The following is a 21,132-nucleotide window of genomic DNA, read 5'->3' as shown; positions in this document are numbered from 1 at the left end:
GCCCAAACCCCAAATATTCTTCAAAATCTGCTGACAAGCATTCAGCACTGTATATGTTTTCCACTAAAAACAGGGGGAATCAGGAAAAACATATTGGAATTTTTAGCCCCTCATAAAAGCTTAAGATCACATTTTGGAATGTGTGTTTTAATGAGAGAATAGCACACTATAATATTGTGCTTATTAAAACATACAGTAATGACATAATTAAGTATAGTGTAAAGAATTTTTTGCATCATTTGTATTTTTTATTTAGTGGGGATTGTGCTGCTGCTGGTGGTATGCACTATTGTGTCTCAATACATGCATTTATTTCTCAGTGCATGCTGTCTAGTGTATTGGTTTGCAAAAGATGATTTCCACAAAGACAACACTGCTCTCTTGTGGACAGTTGAGCTCAAAGCATCAAAGCCTGAATTGTGTCAATGATACATGATTGGAAGTTGCCATCAACGTCATTACAATATAGGTGAGCAAACGTTTGAATACTTGGTATTCTAAGCTTTCATTTGTTTTAAGTGTTAACTAATTTGAAGCAGTCGTGTGCAATTTTGTTACAGTGGCACAATAAATACACTAGATGGCAATATTGGCTTTCTAAGTTGTGTCGTTCCTGAAAGGGAAAACATGACAGCACATTATAGAGGAATGTTTTTTGTAAATAATACAAATTCAACCATAAAGAGGCCTTCATTCATATGTACACCCTTATTACATGCACGAAATATAACAAGGTGTCCAATAAAAAAAGATTTGAGTATTTTGATAAAACTTGCTCTAAATTTGCAGGAAACAAATCTATGATCAATTAAGAATAGACTAAATAAATATATCAATCACTACACTGCTATTACATACAATGTAAATAGAGAGAGAAAAAAGTTACAGTATATATCAATAAAGCCGTAATACTATAAGGTTGCATCTTTTTCTGAGTAAAATCAACCATACAAGAATAAAGTTGGATATTTTCGAGATTAAACTTTAATGTTACAAGAAAAATATATATTTTGGAGGAAAAATATTATATACTAATTATTATTGTTAACTACATTATGTCATTGACATGGCACTAGATATAATACTTAAAGCAACATTGATTTGCACACAAACTGTACTGCAACACATCAGACAATGTAAAAATACTCACAGGGAAAGGTGCAACATTTAATCTATTAATCAACACATAATTGATTATCAAATGAATCGACAACTCCTTTTGTCAACTGATTAATTGTTTAGAAACGTTGTTAAACTTATAATTAGCAGACCAATGGGCCTACCAATATCCGTACTCAACTCTTGAGCTGCCACTGATACCAAATATCCAATGCCATTAATTAGTGTCAATTTTCTATTCTTGTAATTTCTAGTTCCTGATCACAAAACGGCCACAAGAGGGCAATGGCCACTGTTGTGAGTACCAATACCCTGAAATAAGGCTACTCACACATTCCTAACCCTAACCCAACAACAAAAGTTGTTTTTTTAATTTTTTTTAAGCAAGCAATAAAATAACTAGGGGTGTGAATTGCCTAGTACCTGGCGATTCGATCCGTATCATGATTCATAGGTCACAATTCGATTCGATACCGATTAATCACAATACGAATCTATAAGTTGATTATTGCAAAAAAAAATTACTCAAATTTAGAAAATACTAATCAGTAAACTTGTACATGTACACTGTAAAATTTGTGTAGGAAAGGCTACAAAGTTGTTTACTTCCTAAGTCTAATATGGTCAACTTTTGTTCTTTACGTAACTGAGACAATTACTAATTTGCATAATTTATATCCTCTTTTCATTGGAAAGTGAGTTCACGTGACATGACGTACCTTCGCGCACGTGCGCGTGATGTCCTTGGCTACAAGCATCGTCAAGTGGAGTATGGCATTCCAAGAATGTGCAACATTTATAAAGTCTTGGCCAGTCAGTATGACCCTTTGGGATTCATCCTACCCTACACAACCCGGGCTAATGTCCGAGTCCGGCACCTTTGGGACAAGCACCGTGGATGGGATGATCCACTTCTGCCGCAGTGGAAGGCCTAGGAGGAAGAAATACAAGTCCTACCACAAGTTACCCTGCCCCGACCATACTTACCCAAGGATGTGGATCCCTGTGGTTTTAACCAAGAAATGCACGTTTTCTGCGACGCCTCTGAAGAAGCTTACGGTTCGGTGGCGTCCCTCAGGTCCACTGACAAGTATGGCGAGGTGCATTTGTCCTTCCTGATGGCTCGTTCCAGAGTGGCTCCTAACCCCTACCCTAATCCTAACCCGAGCGGCACAGGGCGGCCAGTTCAGATGGTCTTCCTGCTGCAGAAGACTACCGCCAGGCTGAGAAGGTGATTCTCCAGAGAGCTCATATGGAGAGTTTGCCTCAAGAGTACAGCTTACTGAAGGCGGGCAAGACGGTCCCAAAACACAGTCGATTTATCACTCGCCTGAGCTAGATGACGGTGGAGATCTTATCCGAGTGGGAGGAAGACTCAGTCGAACAGAGGATTTGGAACCTGGAATCCTTCACCCAGTTATCCTTGACCCGCACCTTAGAGTGACCAAGCTCCTGATCCAGGACTTTGACAACCGACTGCACCATCCGGGCCCTGAACGGGTGTTTGCTGAAATGCGACGCTCTTTCTGGGTTCTTCGTGGGCGTGAAGCTGTCCGGCGCCACCAGTATAGGCAGAAGATTGAGAGCTAGACCAGTTGTCCCACGAATGGCAGACCTATTTTGCAGCTTGTCTTGGTTTATTCAAGCCTGCTTTCTATTCGACAGGGATGGATTGTTTTTGACCCTTTGAAGTAAAGGTGGGCCGCCGTCGAGAAAAAAGATGGGGAATCATCTTCAAATGCCTCACCACCCACGCAGTCCACCTGGACCTGCTGACTGCCATGGACACAGACTCATTCTTGATGGCCCTTCGTCGGTTCAGTGCCCCCTTGTAGAAAAGGCTACAAAGTTGTTTATTTATGTATATTTATTTTAAGTCTAATATGTTGAACGTTGTTATTAATTAATTATTATTATTAATTTGTATCCTCTTTTCATTGGGAAGTGAGTTTACGTGACATGACTTACCCTCGCGCTCGTGCGTGTGGCAGTTAAAACAGAATCAGTCTTCGCTAGCAGCGACTGTAGGAAGTCTGGCGGTAAAGTGTGCACGGTGTTGTGATTTGTCCAGCAGTGTGCGTCGATGACTAAGTTATATTATTCTAATTTACTTGTCTGTAAGCATCTTGTCAGAAGCAGCCATAGCTTGTTCATCCAAATTGCTTGTTAAGAGTGTTTAGACGACGTTCCTCATGCGCAAGTGTTCACGTAGTAATTTTAAATTGATGTTGCGCTACTCAGCTTGACACCTGAAGTGTCACCATTTCAGTTTCAAAATAAGAGCACTTACCGGAAATGCTGTTTAAATGTCACTTTTTCCCCCCTCTCTTCCAGTGCATAAAAATGACCCTTCAAGGACATAAAAAAACAGCTGAACAGCAAACCAACATCAAGTGCAAAAACTCGTTTTGTGCATTTTTTCCACAATAATTAACTCACTCAAATGTGTGATATTATTGAGGTAGCCAATTAGAGTACGTTTGTCCTGCATATGATTCCAAATCTGAAAACCCCCAAAACAAACACACACACACACACACACACATATATATATATATATATATATATATATATACATATATATGTTTAGGGCAGGACAAAAGCCAGTGTAAGTGCAAATAAGATATGTCTGCCATCTAACGGTGAATGGTGAGATTACATTCAAAAACTACAGTCTACTAAATACATGCAATTCACCACCCATTTTTTTTTTTGGGGGGGGGGGAGATTTTTTTCTCTTTGAACTCCGTCCCCTCCTGTTTCTTTCCCCGTAGTGTTTTTTGAAGAATATTTGGGGTTTGTATTAAAACAAACCTGGTGATTTATAAGGGGGCCACGCAGAGTTTTTTGACGGGCCGCCAGTTGCCCATCCCTATAGAAGACATTTGCAAACGTTTGCTTTTACTTTGGAAAAGAATTATCCAAAATTTGGCCAATTTTCAAGACATGAAACCAGTATAAATCAATTCTGTTTTTTGTTATGTGCATTTTTTGCAGTGTCTGTTTTAAATAATAAAAAAGATGGCAGTTGATAAATTGTTTTTTATCAAATTCATCTGTTGAGTGAAAAAAAATAATTAGCAGATTAATCGATTATTAAAATAATTGTTAGTTGTGGCCCTGAACAGGCATATTCTTTTTCCTCTGCAAAAAACAATTAATGTGCTATATACTTCCTGAGTTGTCTTATCTAACCTCAGTGAATATTGTATTTCCATTAATTTCATTATTATTATTACTAATATTATTGTTGTTGTTATTAGTAAGACGGAACTATTTGACATACTTTGTTTTGCATACAAATTAGAACCTGAGCGCAAAAGTGTGCACATCTCCTCCTCTGTTGTCGACCAGACTCCATCTCCCACAATGCTTAGCTGCGCAGCCGCTTGCGCTTGCTTCATTCTGTGTGTCTGAGTGGCCGCGATGAGCAGCTCCGGCATCCTTTTGCAGGCAGGCAGCGTGTGAGCTCGATGCACCCCCGCGGTGCTTTTGGGACCATGCATGTAACCGAGGACCGCGCGTTTGGGTGTGGGCGCATGAGGTGATGAGGACTGCAAATGAATGACGTGCTTGGATTGTGGTGCTGATGCGCCTGTTTTGACCGTGCAGCGTTTTTGTCGCCCTTCTTATTTCGATACACCATTTCATTGCAATAATGCGGAACAGTAGGCGTTGATCGTGGGACAAGTCAAGATGAAGAAGCAGTTCAATCGGATGAGGCAGCTCGCCAACCAAACGGTGGGAAGGTAAGAAGCGCGCAGGGGTGTGCGCAGCTCATGTGCGCCATTCTGCAGCCTTCCCGTGACGACCCCCCACGCCCCCATTTGTTTATAATTTCCCGTTTAATCATGTAGCCTAAATCAGATCATTGCGATTGCGTTAAATGCAATAAGGTTGTCTGTGCGTGCGCGTGCGTGTGGTCCACCGGAACGTGTTACCGCATCAGCAGCGTGTGGGAGGCGCAATGCCCCCCACGCAGCCTGCGCAGGGAAATGCTTCCGATCTGCAAAACGCGCCGCATCCAACGCATGCACGTGAGTGTTGATTGGCCGCGCGGGGGTGTGTTTTATGGCTGATGCATTAAGAGGATGGCGCAATGTTTTCATTACGCAGTCAGCTGTTCGAATGGGAACCACCCCTAGCTCCCACACCCACCTCTACCCCTCACTACCACCTGCGTGCGTGGGATGTCAGGATTCCTGAAGGTCGTGTTCTCCTGCGTCACTTATCGCTTAAGTGCAATACGATGCATTCGATAGAGCAAGGATGGGCAAGCTATGTGCTGTGTGGGGGGAAAACAAATCGAGTCGAACAATGTTAACCATTAGAACCCCATTCCCCGTGTAATTCTGCATCAAACCCCTACCATACCAGAAGGCGTGGCTCAATACAGTATTTATTACAGTGACCCAGCACAGGCTTTTTCTCCCATTCAGGCTGCTTGTGCCTGCCTTTTTTTTCTCCTTCTAGTGGCTCATGCATAAGAGGGCGAGTGTGTGTTGGTGGGATGCTGATGTGTGGGTGGGTGGGCAAGCTGGTGACGAAGAAGGGTGGGTCTAGCTATGGGTTTGCACCCCCTGGATTGTGTCATTTTCATCTTAAAAATAATAATCAGGTTTTAAATTCATTAATTGCATTTCATTGTATTCAATGTCATTGTTTCTGTATGCAGTGTAGTTTTTGTGTGTTGGCTGTGTGCATTTAAGGGGCGTGCCTTACTAAGTGACATCAGAGCTGCAGTCATGCTATGTTTTCTTGTTGCTCTGGTTTTCTTTCATATCCCCATATAAAACATGCAGTGCATCTCAGTGACGACTCGAAATGTATTGGCCCACACAGAGAGACCGAAAGAAAATGTTTTATTGATCCTTGGACCCTAACATAAGTTTTATCTTAAAAATCAGGTGCACCCGCCTGTGCCATGAGCTATGACCATCAACTAGCCATTATCGATAGATAATAGCTGTTTTAAAACAGGCAAACGTGGGCTCCATAATTCATATCTCCATTGTTGTAAGCGTCAAGGGACCAAAAAATAGCTTATTTTATTCATTATCAAAAATAATTGGCTATCGGAACTTTATTCTGCCAAATATTACAATCAGCATCTGCCTTAAAAAAATCAAAATCAGTTGGGCCCTCGTACATGTCAAACGTCGCCACTCAGTCATAAGCAAGCCCACATGCTAGCTGGCAAAAATGAGTCAAAAGGCTTTTGGAGCGCTTCGTCAAGAAAATATCAGCTTTCCTACTTAAAACTCAAGTTTATTGCTTCAGGTGATTGTCATATGCAACAAGCCTCCTCAGTGTAAATGCTAATCATTTGCTAAGATCGTTTGTGTTTAAATTCAATTCAAATTCCAAAAACTTTATTTGTCCGTAAGGTAGGCCACAATTAAAAAATGGGGATTTTTTTTTGTGTGCTGAAAATCAAATATACAATAAATTCTCACCAGGAATTATTTAGAACCTATTTGGTAAAACCGGTGGTTGTGTTATTATTACTTTAGCTAATACTAAACACAAGGCTCAAAACTGTCAGTGTCCCTCTTAAACAGGACAACTGGTCACCCTACCCGAGGGGGCAATTGAAAGCACATCGAGCAGCAGGCAATAAACACAACAAAACAAAACAGTATTTGGTGAACAAACAGTGCTCAAATAGCAATTGCTTAAAGGGTTCTAAAACCGTCACATAAATGCTAATTGTTAGCATGTCAATGATTTTTATGTTAACATTAAGCTAAACGGACTTTATTGAGGCAAAGCTATGTGGTTGTTTTGAATAGACATGTGAATCACGTTTAGTTTGACCGTAAACTACAACTAGGAGTGACATTTAACAGCTTGGAATCTCGCTCTGCCTTGTAATCGCCGACTCTCGTGCTGACTGGAGCCATCATCGAAGAAGGAGTGTTTTTAACCTTCCTCCACCTGTGTCTTCTTGGTGGTAGCGTGACCTCTCATCACATCGTGCTCGCAAAACTAACCCATCCCGCCTTGTTTAATGAATGCACTTAAAGAGCCATATGTGTGTTTAAGTGTTTCTAAATGGAATGATTAAGCCGGCGGATTTCTCTTTGGCATGGACTGGCGAGTCAGTGATATTGAAGGTCCTCTTAGTGTGGGTCGGGGGCATCAGGTGTGCTGCGTCAGCATCTCTGCAGCTATCCAAGGCCCAGGGTGACATCCGTGTCATGTGATCAGACACTTGACCAATGGCCTCTTTGCAGCAGTGCCCGACGCCGAAGGGCGTGCAGCCACGCATGCATGCAGCGCAGCGGAAAGGAGTTGAGACGCGTGAGAGGGCACAGCGGGAGAGACAGCCAGCGAGCAAACGTGGCCGACTTTCTGCCTTGTTGCCATCTTTGTTTCCCAACTTTAACTTTGACCGAAGATCCTAGTAATTTCCAAACAATCTCATGCTCATGTTCAATGGTCAAATGCAGTCAACCCATTTGCTTCGTGGGGGGTACGTTGCTGAATTTGCCACACTTTATAGTCGGAACAGAACACACCCACACACATTTACACATACTTTGCTCGTGTTCTCACTCTATTGCTCGGAACCGTTCTGCCATTAAGAGGCGTGCTCGCTTCAAGTGGTTTATTAGTCACTCCTAGTTGAAGTTTACTGTCAAACTGACACAAAAAACAGTGAATTGTGTCTTTAAATACCAACATTTTGAACTAATCCAAATCATTTCATCTAGTGAAAGTAAGATAGCTTTATGCTAACACATATAGTGAAAGGCTGTAGACGGGCTAAAGGAAATTAGCATAGACGTTAAGGTAATAATAATACACTGTGTTTGCTGCTTTAACACACATGGAGCAACAACACATACAGCGCAAACAACACTCACAGGCATATTTTCTCACAGCACCAAACTAAACTTAAGAATTCTTATTGTTTTGTTTTCTTTAAGCATTCCTTGCTATGTTAACAAGTAAACATTAATCAATCTTGAAGATCCGCACAAGAAGTGTCAAGAGTTTCTTCCTTGGCCTTAGGGATTTTATGGCGATCTGTTTAGCAGTTACAAAATCCCGATTCCAAGAAAAACGTTTAGACAAAATACGTTCTGTTTATGGTTAGTACTGATCCTTTCTGATTATGATCTGCTACTGGATTATGCAGCTGCGTCATTTTTTTGTGACGGGCCTAACTCGGGAATGGGGGCACATCCGTAGTGGTTTGCACTTCTGACTCACGGTCGAAAGGTCATCGGTTTTTCTCAGGTTGTCCTGTGTGGAGTTGGCTTACTGTTCTTTCTGTGCTTCTGTACTTGGTGAAGTAATGGTGAGAGGGAATGGTTGTCTGTCTCGATGTGCCCTGTGACAGACTCGGATCGGCGACCAGTCCAAGGTGTCAGCTGGGTTAGGCTGCAGCTCACACGTGACCCTATTGAAGGCAAGCACATACAGAAAACGGATGGAGGGAGGAACTTGATTGAAACGGGTGACGGGCGCCTAGGGTGAAGTAATTAACTTTTGACCCCGTTGTCCTGACCCCAAATAGGAATCTTCAACAGAGCTCTGCCTTCTTGTTGTGGTTCTAACTTGAATTAGTCTTGGTAGTATCAATAGTGTAGCTCTTTTCTCACGTTGAGTGTAGTGATTCACTTAACCAATTTCGCTTAGTGTTGCTATTGGCTGGTAACCAGTGCGATCTTGTGCAGGTGTGCCTACCATTGTGTCCGGTCATGGTCTCTTTAAAATGCGCTGAGTTATTTTTTGCCTCGTACAAGAGATGACACCATTTAGGGTAACCCATTTCTCCAGTCCCAACTTGCTGTCCTACTTACAGCACGTCTCATGTGATACCGTACAATTGGGTCCTCTTCTTACCACAAGTGCATTTTTATGCATAAAAAATGTGTTTTTCACCTTGTACTTGGAAAGGCCATCAGTAAAAAGTCTCCAACCCCCACCTCAACCACACATGCACAACATGCACTCACCTATGTGATGCTCCCCCACTGCCTCCTGTGTGTGGAAATAGCTTTCTTTCTCCTCCTCTTCTTGCCTTCAGGATTAAGCCTCAGCTCACCACTCAACAATGCAGTATCAGAAAATGGCAGCCATTTGCCGTCTTGTTGCGGCGTTGGAGTGGAGATGGCTTGAATGCATTAACGCTTTCCAAAACAGTGCGTGCTACGGTGCTACATTTGTGGTCAACACGAGACTCCGGAGTCTTATAAAAAGGTCTGGTCTTAAAGAGAACATAGCAAAGGAGGGATATTGCCACAACTGTGAATCCTGCAATCGGATACTTGGAATGATTCAGTTTTAGCTTCTTGGCTGAAGTATAAAATAGTTGTCAGCCTCAAGGTGGGAGACTTCCCATTCACTTAAACAGAGACTTCATCCCACTTCTGTTACGGCTCTGGTGCTATCCCAGGAGGCATAAATTTCTTCTGCGCCGTTTCTCCAGAACAGCGACATGAAGGGGGGGGAAAACGCTGACGTTTACAAGCTACGTTTTCTTTAATGCTCCCAAACCATGCGTGAACCCTGGGCTATTTTAATAGCATACACAATATGCTGTTATGTAAACTGTCCTTGCCTGCCTTCCAACCTCTTGGTATGCAAGTGTGTCACACTCTCAAGGAGCATATGGTAGCCGACAGCTAACACGAGCGTAGCTTGCCTTTGCTGAGGTAGCAAACGAGATACTGCTGCTCCTTTGTGTAGCCGTGCACATTGTTTGTGGGTTTTGTGCTCTTTTGAGTCCATTGTTGGAAGCAATTTTTGCTGTAATTGTTTGTTCCGTAACGCCATTAGTGCCTCTCAGAGACAGCGTGTCACAGTGTTGCATTAGCCATAAAGACCCTTTGTTAGGGGGGGGCATCAAAGGACAGATGATGCCATGTCGGACACAAGCGCCGTTTAGCCCTTTTTGGTGCTTCCGAATCTCTGAAAGAGTCCACTCCCACTTGAAAGTGAAAAAGAGGCAAAGTGAGAGGAACAGCCCGGCACGCCACGTAACAGGACAGATGGTGCCTCCATCTCAGCCTCTCGTTGGAGCTTTGATTTTGTCTCTGCACATATTTAAAGCCGGTCTGACACGACGCCAGTCGCAGGTGTTGAGGCCGACCTGTTGGCCGTAACATCAACTCGACACTAAGTGTTGCCACGCAAAGTGGAAGGCCAATAATTTGGATGAGAGCCAGTATTTATTTAAGCAACGTCATACACTCCTCACACAGCTCAGGTGGTAGCAGGGCCATCTTGTTGTGGCTGAATAGTTAATTGACATATTTAACTAATTTTAGGGGACCCACATTTTTTAACTGTAAACTGTTTTCTAAACTATCTGGTGTTGCAGCTCAATTCATGCAAATTTATGGGAATGGACATCTGTTGTGCACACTCTGTGATGAAAAAATACACTGTCAATTGCTCAAAATGAAGCCTTATTTCTTCGGTAGGTTAAAACAATCCTGAGCTGAAATAAGCAGCAGAGAACTAGGTGCACAAATGTTGTTTTTTAAGAATTGGGGAATTAACATATCAATTATATTTTGTGGAAATTTGTATTCAACTGGAGGGTGCATTAGCATGAACTAAAATTTGAGAGAACAACTAACTTGAATGCATATACTACTCTAGTGCTCTAAAGAAGAAGCTCTGAAGTATGTTTTGCTTTAGCTTATTTTCTAGCTTTCTTAAGAATAATACAAATAAATGAGATGATGCGTGTCATTTAGCATTTTTTTTTGGCTTGGCTCTTTTGGGATGAGCAAGAGCTGTGATTTTTATTAATTTATTTATTAAAAGTCATGTACAGTACATGAATTACAAACAGTGATATTTGTTGGCTACCATCTCTTCTGTTTGTGCTTCTTCACAGGAAGACAACACTGAGTGAATAAGCGAAGTGCGCATTACGTTCGTGCATGCGTGAAAATCAAGTAAAAAACAAAACAAAACTTGCTACCAAACAAAGGCGTCATTTGAATGGCGGCGAATGGAGCGTTGAAAGAGTAACGGCACACCTTAAAGCTTGCAAAAGCATTGTTTAAACGAATTTCAGCCTTAAGTGACAAAACAACAGGTGCCATTTTTAACAGTCCTAATGGAGTTTATAGGCAAAAAAACACCATTGCAAATCTCGAGAAGATGGAAATGTACGCTTGTAAACCTTTGTTCACTCTTTCCAATTTCCAGAAAAAAGATCCAAACAGACGTAAAAGAGGCTGAAATGGAAAATTTGTTGAACACATTTATTTTGTCAATATCCTGAAAGCGAGGGAGCAGACGAAAGCGTCATGAAGGTGGCTAGCGGACGTACGTGTAACGAAACTAATGGAGTGACGGTCATTTAAGAACCTGCTTCTCACCCCAATTGACCCCTTCAGTGAAGAAAGATCATACCCGTCTCTTGATCGCGTCCCGGTTTTGTGTCCTCGATCCAACTAAAGTGCACACATTCGGCGATATTGGCTGACATGCAAGGTGGCCAAAGTTTCAAACCATGGGCTTTTTCCAGCCGTCCGTCACTTGTCTTCAAGGGGTCAGAAATTACTTTGTCTCCCAACGATTAACAATGATGTAGTAATTTTTCAAAGCGTCTCTCTCTTCCTCCTTTGTCAATAAGACTGGTAGATTTTGGATCGATGCAGCATATGCAAGGGCAGCCAGTTGGTCTTTCCGTTTCTGTCTGTTGCCGAACGCAGTCCTCGTTGTAAAAGGCAATCCACGGCGACTACAAAAACGCTTAAATAAAACATCAACTTTCATGAGGTTGAAATCGTTTGAGTCTCCATTGCTTTCTATTACTCTTGACTACTGGTTGGTCGCCGGGTAACGCCCCCCTGCCCACAATGCATTGCGCGGTCCGAGATGCGCACTTCGCTTATATATTAACTGTTGTGTTAGCTCCTGGTGCTATAGCCACTAGCTAGCTCCCTCATGCTTGTCAGTTGTGTGTTGTGTTTTAGATCACATTTGGGTTAGATTAATTAGGCAAGTTGTGTGCACGTGTAATTCTCTTAGTTTCAACCTGAAAGCTCCTTTTTAAAGAATTGGATGTTCACTATGTGCCAAACTGCTGCTTGTGTTTAAGTGAGTTTGCTGCCACCATCTAGCGCAAGTAGAGCTCAATTATTTCAGAATAGAACTGTGACCTACTTTTGCTGGACAAATACAGTAAAGTGGCTTTTTCTGTTTTTGCGGCCAAGTATCCGCTCTCTTGTCTTGGGGAGCAACGCGAGACGTCCATGAAGCATCTCTCGGCTTGTGTTTCTTTTTGTGTGTGTGTGTTGTTGGCTCTGGATCTCATGCCAGTCAGTGCCCCGGGTCATGCGGAACCCTGCTGAGGCCCAGGGCCATCATTCTGCTCCACTACCCTCCTCCCCTTGAGCACAGGACCCATTGGTGGGTGGTCAGGTCCAGCAAAGCCTTCTCTGTTCACATTGACAACCTAAATCATAATATTTGTTCCCTGAAAGTATATTAATTCATTCCACACTGCATTCTTTTTCTTTTTTAGCATTTTACTTAGCTGGACTGTACTTTGCTGAGTGCTCACTATATGGGACTTTTTCTTTAATCAATCAGATTTTAAATGTGTCTTCGTAGGGTGTTGGCTTTCTTTGACATTTTTCTGTCTTCTGATTGGTTAGTCAAAGTAAAACTTTATCCAGCCATTAAGTATTGATGGTTTTTCCTTTCTGTAATTGTGATAGCGGTAGTATTAAGATGTGGATGAAATCAAGTTTAGTCTCCAACGAAGCCCAGGCAGCAAATGCATGGCCTGCCACTGATAGGACCAACAGAAGTGCCTCCGAGTCCCCTTGTTAGTCTCACAAACATCTCCACATTCTTTTCCCACCTTTTGGCTAATTAGCCGGCATCATGTGTTAAAAGCAGTGTTACTTTGCACACATTTAAGATGTGGATTATAATGTGTGCTTTGATAAGTGTGAGCAGCGCTGCGGGTCCTCAGCAGGCATCTGACCAACAGTAATTTATAGAGAGACATTCCTTACATAACACGTGTTGTGCAGCTCTGATACTCCATGGAAATGACGTACTGTCATTTGGAATGTGGCAACACGGTGCACAAGTGGTTAGCATGTCTGCTCCACTATTCTAAGGGTCTGGGTTCAAATCTCAGCTGCGGCCTTTCTGAGTGGAGTTAGCATGTTCTCTCCGTGCTTGTGTAGGGTTTTTCCAGGTACTTTGACGGCCCACCACATCCCAGAAACGTACATGCTAGCATCATTAAAGACTCTGATGGCGACCAGTCCAGCATTTACTCGCCCAAAGTTTGGATTGCATCCAGCTAAACCGCCACCCTCATGAAGATAAGCATGACAGAAAATGGAAGGACTCGGGAAGTTATTTCTGTCTTTAGTGAGACTGATGATTCCTTTTCTTATCAAAATGTCGCAGACGCCAGCTTACTTACTTCCCTGTGTAAATATTATCCTCACTAATTTGCTTGTCGCTCCATTGATCCGCCGTTGAAGCTGTTCTATGCCATTTTAGTGAGATTTTAATACACTAATACAGACAAACGTCTTTCTGCATAACCCTTAATCAATACAAGACTCAATAAAGGGGTTGGCTAGAAGCCAACTGTTAATTCATCAAGACATGTTGGACAATTCTGTGCTTTCAGCTTTGTGAGAACACTTTAGCAGGTTCTGGATTAGTATGCACTGTTACATTAGTCTTAGTCAGTAACTGTTCATATTAATCCATTCATTTTCTAAGTAATTATTTCTGGTTCTTTAAGCACACATGGGAATAGGTATCGGACAAAAGCCAAAGCAAAAGCAAATAGACACAGTTACTCGTTTTAAGTTTGTTGAATTGAAATGTAGTTGTTTTTTCCCGTTAGCTAGAATTCATCAGAGACATTTGTTATTACGGGTTTCACTGTACATTGGCCGTCTAGCGTATACTGTATTACCTGGAAGCGGGTGATTAATTCCAGCTTTTTCACTTCACAAATGTGTGTGCGTGTGCGCGCTTCTGTTGAGTCATCACAAGCCTCAGGTAGAGGAATGGTGGCTAAGTGGCAGATGGTCGGCGTTAATAATGAGCACACACACGGCTGCCGCGTCTCCCACATGTTTGCTTTCCTCCCTGGACGCATCCGGCATTTGTACTGAGGTGTTCCTCACCTCCATTAATGGAGACAAACAACTCGTGTAACTATGATTTTGTGACAAGAAGCATTGCCAGTGTCCTAAGTGGAATCAAGGCACTTTGATTGGCTTGGAAATGTAGTTCATTACATGTCCCTATGTGTGGTAAGGAAACTCCAAGTCGGGGCCAGCAATGTATTCTCTGCTGGCCTAAAACAGTATCAGACATTTACAGCTTAAACTCACATATTTGTTCCATGAAATTGTATTTAGTTATTCTGGATGATGTAGGAATGCAACGATAATTGAGCATAGAAAATGCTGGAAATGAAAGCTTTTAGCTCACAAGGATTTTTAGTGGCTGTTGGAAATTTCCCCCAAAGCAATGTGCCAAATTTTTCTGGTTTATTTTGGTCGCCTACTCTTTGTCGTAGCAATATGCTCCCGTATTTTTTTAATTTTTTTTACACATTTCTTGCAGCCATCAAAGCAGCCTGGTCATGGTTAGAGTCACCAATTTTGGAGTTTGACCTACACATGCATTAAAATAAATGGATGAATGGCTGAAATATTTAACAGACGGACAATGTTGTACTTGTTGTGGATGAGTTTACACTCACATCGAGGCACAGCTGAAGACCAAACATTATTCATGTTTTTTATTGTCATAGATTTTACATTTTATTTCTGTATCTTTTTATTGAATGCTTCAAGTCAACTATGGGAGCTGGAGATGGTCGACTGCAGTGTGCCCAAAAAATCGATTCTCATAAGAATCGCGATTCTCATTTAGTACAATTCAGAATCGATTTTAAATGTCCCAAAATCGATTTAATTTAAATTATTTTATACTGTCTTGCCTTTGTTTGTGTGTGCCTTTATTGGGAGCGCTGTTCATGTTGTACCCGGTTTGGCCACTGAGGGGCAGTGTTGTTCTACGCGGTCCAATACACTGTTAAGTTGTAGCCACATTAGAGAGTAGAAGGAAAAAGTCACGATCAAGTTATTCCGATAAAAGTTGTTTTTTTTCAGCGTGTAGCCGTTCTTTTGAGTGATAAAAGTGCCGCAAGTAGCGCGCTAATTAGCATTAGCAAGTCAGACTGGAGTAGATCATTACATTTACTTGCACATCTACTGTATAGATTGAAGCAAAAATCATTGTCAATCAAATCATTTTGAATAAAAAAAATCGTTCTTAATCGAAAACCGATTCTGAATCGAATTGCAGACCCAAAAATCGGAATCGAATCGTGAGACATTCAAAGATTCCCACCCCTAATGTTTCTATGCATATCAAGAGCCTGTTTTCAATGGATTTATTTCGACAAGCTTTCTAATGTTATTGCTGCAGATGTGTATTATTTCTGTTGGACAACAAAGACCAGAAGCATTCGATTGTCTGCGATTAAATGAATAATGTAATAAGGCTGCCACTGACAAAGGAGTCTTGGTGCTGCAGTCCATCCAGGCACAATTGCAGGAAGTGGTTGCACACACAGGAAAGGAAAGGAAAGTACGAGGAAAGTTTTAGCTTCACGGGATGATTGCTGCAGGGGTTATGAGGTCACATTATCTTGCCCGTTAGTCAATAGTTCACTTTATTTGGGTCTGTATGATTTTTAAGGATGTAGAGATCCAATATTATGCTCAGAATTGAACACGTATGAATTAATTCCTTTGAAACACTCACTGGCCAAAACATTACACCTGCACAATTGAAGGTGAGCAGAAAAAGTACAAACAAAGCCTGTCTATAGAGAAAGTCTTTTTTTTTTATGTGTTACTGCCATAAACATTCAGTTAGTTTTACACCGTTAGCTCACAAAAGCTACGTATCTCACAATTCTTAACATAGTTTTTTCCCTATGTTTGTTTTATGAGTGTGTCTAGTTTGGCATATGTGCGCATTTTATTTCATGAAACCACGACTGGATGATTTGATAAACAGTGACTTTTTGGCCATGTTATTTGCTTGCTATGGTGGGAAAGTAATGATTTTTTATTGACGTTGACTGTAAGATTCTGTGTTCTTTATTGAAGACAGAATTTGAATTTGAGTCAATTGTAAGCTTTACATTTCATATGCATTTAGTATAAATGACTAGTGTCAGATTATCAAATGGTCTAAGAACACTGCACCCATGTAAAAAAGACAGAAAAATCACAGATATCAAAATCCCTCCCTGCGACCGTCAATGGAATATATGCTTTAGAAAATGGATAGATGGATAGAAAATTACACTTAGGGAATAAAAACTATGTAAATCCAGCAGACTGGCAACAGTGTGTATTATGCTATATGGGAACTTGCTGTTGCTTTACCGCTATCTAATGATCCGGGCAAAGGCAGGGCAAACTCAGTCTGGAAAAGCCTACTAGAACAGCTGAACTGTTTATGAAGTTCATCACTGGCACTGACTAACATTTAACATGAATTTGGAAAAAAAAAAATGGAAAAAATATCTGCTTCGAATAAAAACCAAATATCAAAATCTATACAAACATGGTCTACGTATATAGAATATTTTAATCTAAATCTGGTCACCACATTGCGATAACTTATATTGCTGTTTCTGTATTTGGCAATTTGTAACTAATGGTTGTGTTTTTATAGTCAGGAACCCAGTTGCTGCCAGCAGGATCAAGTAGACCACATCAAATGACACCTTACAGTCACCAACTCCTCAAGATTCACTTCCAATGGGCACTAAGGGGTTAATATTCGGAATCACTGCATGCTAGTGGGTTAACTTTCTAGGTGCTGTCGCCCCCTGGCTGGGCGTGGGCGGCTCTGCCCCTCTGTTGGCTGCTGGGTGGCGGCTGCGTCTTGGCCGTTCCCTGGGTCTCTTTTGGGGGGTGCTGCGTTGTGATGCTCTCCCTGGTGTCCAGGGCGGCGCTGCCCCGGTGCGGTCCGTCGCTCTGTGCCCGGCGACGCGGTTCGGGGCAGGTGGGCCTCCTACCTCTCCCTCCTCGCCTCTTCCCGCCCGTCCTCTTCCGCCTCCCGGTCCCTTCTCCCTCATCACCCTTCTTCCTCCTCCCCCCTCTCCCCTCTCCCTGCTGCCCTGCTGCCGCCACTTGCCCTTCTTGTCGTCTCCTCCTCCGTCCCATTCCCCTCCTCTGTCCGCCTTCCACCCCCTCCCGGGGTCTTGGGGCGGGCTGGTGGGGGTGTTGTGCCTGCCTCGCTCCAGTCAGCCTCCTGGCACCTCGGGCGGGCCCCAGCACCAGGGGGGCGAGCCCTATCGCCCCACCGTCCTATCTCCATCTGCCCGCCGGGGTTGGGTGGGTTTATGGGTGGAGGTGCTGGGGCCGGGTGCGCCTCCTGCCCCCGCCGAGTTGGGAGAGGCCCCGCTGGTCGCTCCTCTTAAATCACTGCACTAGTTTTGCACAATACACTTTGTTAATAGACACATAGGGCACATAACCCAAACTTGAGGGGGGGTGGGGCGGGTACTGTGGGCCGGTGGGGTGCCTGGTGGGTCTGCCGTGCCCCGTTCTGCTGCGTTGGGCTCGGGACGCGGGCCGTGTTGGGGTGGGGGGCGCTCCAGGCTCCTGGGATCTCTCTCTGCTTCATCTATCCTTCTTTCCTTCCCTCAGTCTTTCCTTTGGTCTCTTGAGGTCTCCCTAATTTGTTGGAATTTAGATGTTTCTGGGGTTGGTGAAAGATTCTGGTTGGTAACCCGGTGGGTAGTAGGTGATTTCTGGTCGGTGCTGCATTTCACTTTCTTCCTTCACTTCACTTCCTTTCTTTTCTTTGAACCTTCCTTGGGTCTCCTGACAACCTCACGACTCACGACATTTTGAAGTATTCGGTTTAAGTGAACGGTATGGGATTTTTAATAGCTTCTAGGTGAATTAATGAGTATACACTCACACGCTCGGACATATGCACACAAGCACACACAAAAAAAAAAAAGAGAGAGAGAGCAATGATGATGACATGTCGAATCGGTAGGATTACAGAATGAACAATACTGAGCTCTCTCAAAAAAAACAACAACAACATTAATTTGAATGTGATTGAGTCATTTGACCACAGTCCCATCTGCAACCACATTATCTCACGTATTATTTTTTTTATTTCCCCTCTCTCATATATATATTGCAACAGAAGTTTTGAAAAGATACATTGAGGTCTTATATTTTATATTACGAAACCTAGCGTTTGAACAGGGGTGTGTAGACTTTTTATTTCCACTGCATTCAAGTTTTACAATTTTTTTCCCTGGATGGGTTAATGTCTCACTTTTCTGTCTTTAGGGCTGAAAAAACAGAGGTGTTAAGTGAAGACCTCCTGCAGGTAAGATGTGTGGATTGGGCATGCTAATGTGTAATGTCAGCTTGTTGTGTGTGCGCCTTTCACAAGTGAGCGTGTTGCAGGTGGAGAAGCGCCTGGACCTGGTAAAACAAGTGACACACAGCACTCACAAGAAGCTGACGGCGTGCCTGCAGGGTCAGCAGGGGGCCGACGTTGAGAAGAAATCGGTCAAGTCGCCTTCTGTGAGGAAAACTCATTCCTGAATGATGTCCTTAACGACCCCCTCAAACTTTAGATCCGTCTGCTTCTCTCGTCAATGCAAACTGATGACTTATTTGTCTCTCTCATGGCAGAAAAAGCTCCCACTCACCATCCTGGCACAATGCATGGTGGAAGGAGCAGCAGTATTGGGAGATGACTCGCTCTTGGGGTACGCCAATGAATGCCACTGATACACCAAATGTGCCCATCTGTTGGAATAAAATGTCTCTGGCAATCTTCGGCCAACATACAGTATAGAGAGGGTAAAAAATTAGATTATGCTTAAAATCAACGTGAAATCACTTGGTTTACGGGATTGGGGTTGGTGTGTCATGCCATGGTTCTATCTCTTGTAAACAGCATGTGTTACCATGACAACCAGGGACAGAGTGATGGGATTGCGAAAAAGCGAGGGCTAGTCTGCGTTGCCAAATTTGTCTTTAGTGTCTTTTTTGGCCAACCTAGAAACGACGGGAAAACAAATCTAGTCACTTTTTATGGTGAGCCCATAAGGATACAATTGTATTTTTCCCTCATGGATGCAGCACTTCATTGCCAACACAAATATGTTGACAGTGTAGCTGAAAATGTTAGCTAATGCTAACCTGTGCTAATTCTGCTGTTATGCTTATTTATTGTCTTTGAAATGTCAGTACTTCCAAGTACATGAATCCCCTTGTATTTACTTTTTGTGATTAATTGAAAGGTTCATAATGAAAAGCTGTCTAATGGAAACTCCTAAAATCACTTCAGCTTAGTTCCTTGGCATAATGATGCCACAAGATAGCACTACTTTTATATTTAATGTCGGCAAAATTGAAAAAAAACAAATCCAATTGGCTTGCTCACAGACAAATTTTCAGACACAGGAAAATAAAAGATTTACTTGATTGTTTAATTTCATGCTTAATAGCCAGTCACCCAGCTATTTGTATACAAGACATTAAAATGTCAATTTTCCATTATTTGTCCACTACTGGATCTTCCTTATCCCCATTATGCCAGGCTGTGTGTTAATTGTACTGTATTTGTCTAACAGGAAGATGTTGAAGATGTGCGGGGAGACGGAGGAGAAGTTGGCCCAGGAGCTTATCGACTTTGAGTTCCAGATAGAACGAGACGTGGTAGAGCCTCTTTACGTGCTCGCCGAGGTGCGACAACGCTGCCCAAATGGCCGACTAGCCTCTTGTGACTGAATTGTAATTCCCTCATCTTCCTTCTTCTTAGGTGGACATTCCCAACATACAGAAACAAAGAAAACATTTAGCTAAACTGGTCTTGGACATGGACTCGTCACGGACAAGGTGAAGCTAAATCTTCACTCTGATGAATATATTTGGATAATGGTGTTCTTATGAGAATTTAGTAGGATGTTATACAAGGTCCTGGATTTTTAATCTTATTATGGGAGAACTCAGTGGATGCTATGGATTCCTAATCATCTATTCACAGTGTAAAATTGGTTCTGTAGCACACCCCAGAATTGTTTTGAAAATTCTGCTTCACGTATTGATGTGAAATTTGGTAGACATGTCTATCACAAGAAGACCTACCAAAAAGTCCCAAGAAGTCATGCCTGAAAAGACCCAAGAAGTCTGTCTTTTGGGTTTAAAGTGTCTATTTAGGGTCATTTTGGTTATTTCCAGTAGTTTATCTGATTGCTATTAAATTCAAACCCAGACCAGCATAGTTTAATGACTCGCCACAAAGCAACTGAACTGTAATAAATCAGCTTCACAAGGTCAGAGCTTGACTAAATGTATTGTGTGTAACAAAGAGGTTTTTTGTTTTGAAAATTCACCCCCTTGAAGCGAGTTTTAATAATAGCAATTGGTTGGCATGTAGACCCACTGTAAAATCTCAAGAAGCTATGCCCGAAAAGCAACAGGAAGTCTGTCATTTTGGTTGAAACATTCATTTATGGTCATTTTGGCCATTTGTAGAGTTCCTTCTAAAAAGAAGAGATTTTGTCCGATTGCTACCAAATTTGATGCAAAGTCAGTGGTGATGGTTTGCAATAGAGCAGGAAACCCAGAAATCTCAGCTCAGAAGGTCCAACTAAGTCAACGTATTAAATCCCACTAAATTCCTGCAGATACCAGCAATCGTCCAAGTCGTCCAGCCACCCGAGCACCCTGCAGCCCGGCACCAAGTCCGAGTCGCTCCGAGAGGAGATGGAGGAGGCGGCCACGCGGATGGAAATCTGCAGGGTCAGTCTCAATTGGGCATCAACACACATGACGTTCCATTTGTTGTGTAGTCAACTTTAAAGACGCTCTTTGACGCTTCTTCTTACAGGATCAGCTGTCTGCCGATATGTACAGTTTTGTGGCCAAAGAAATAGACTATGCAAATTACTTCCAGACAGTAAGTACTGTATAACGTTGTATG

General features: G+C 42.4%; 1 protein-coding gene across 4 annotated transcripts in view; it reads left to right on the top strand.

The window, feature by feature from the left end:
* The first annotated feature begins 4,536 nt into the window (after nucleotides 1–4,536).
* arhgap44a (Rho GTPase activating protein 44a) overlaps nucleotides 4,537–21,132 on the top strand; it is a 43,122-nt gene continuing 26,526 nt past the window's right edge. For all 4 annotated transcript variants that reach the window (XM_077557642.1, XM_077557644.1, XM_077557641.1 and 1 more), the window contains exons 1-8: nucleotides 4,537–4,868; nucleotides 18,483–18,522; nucleotides 18,603–18,722; nucleotides 18,834–18,910; nucleotides 19,781–19,892; nucleotides 19,969–20,045; nucleotides 20,837–20,951; nucleotides 21,040–21,108. In XM_077557642.1, coding sequence (XP_077413768.1) covers nucleotides 4,816–4,868; nucleotides 18,483–18,522; nucleotides 18,603–18,722; nucleotides 18,834–18,910; nucleotides 19,781–19,892; nucleotides 19,969–20,045; nucleotides 20,837–20,951; nucleotides 21,040–21,108 — 663 coding nt within the window. In that variant the 5' untranslated portion in view covers nucleotides 4,537–4,815. The remainder of the gene's footprint in view (nucleotides 4,869–18,482; nucleotides 18,523–18,602; nucleotides 18,723–18,833; nucleotides 18,911–19,780; nucleotides 19,893–19,968; nucleotides 20,046–20,836; nucleotides 20,952–21,039; nucleotides 21,109–21,132) is intronic.

This window comes from Vanacampus margaritifer, chromosome 2 (assembly GCF_051991255.1).
Source record: "Vanacampus margaritifer isolate UIUO_Vmar chromosome 2, RoL_Vmar_1.0, whole genome shotgun sequence".
In the NCBI taxonomy this organism is placed as follows: domain Eukaryota; kingdom Metazoa; phylum Chordata; class Actinopteri; order Syngnathiformes; family Syngnathidae; genus Vanacampus; species Vanacampus margaritifer.
This window is presented reverse-complemented; position numbering and strand designations above follow the sequence as displayed.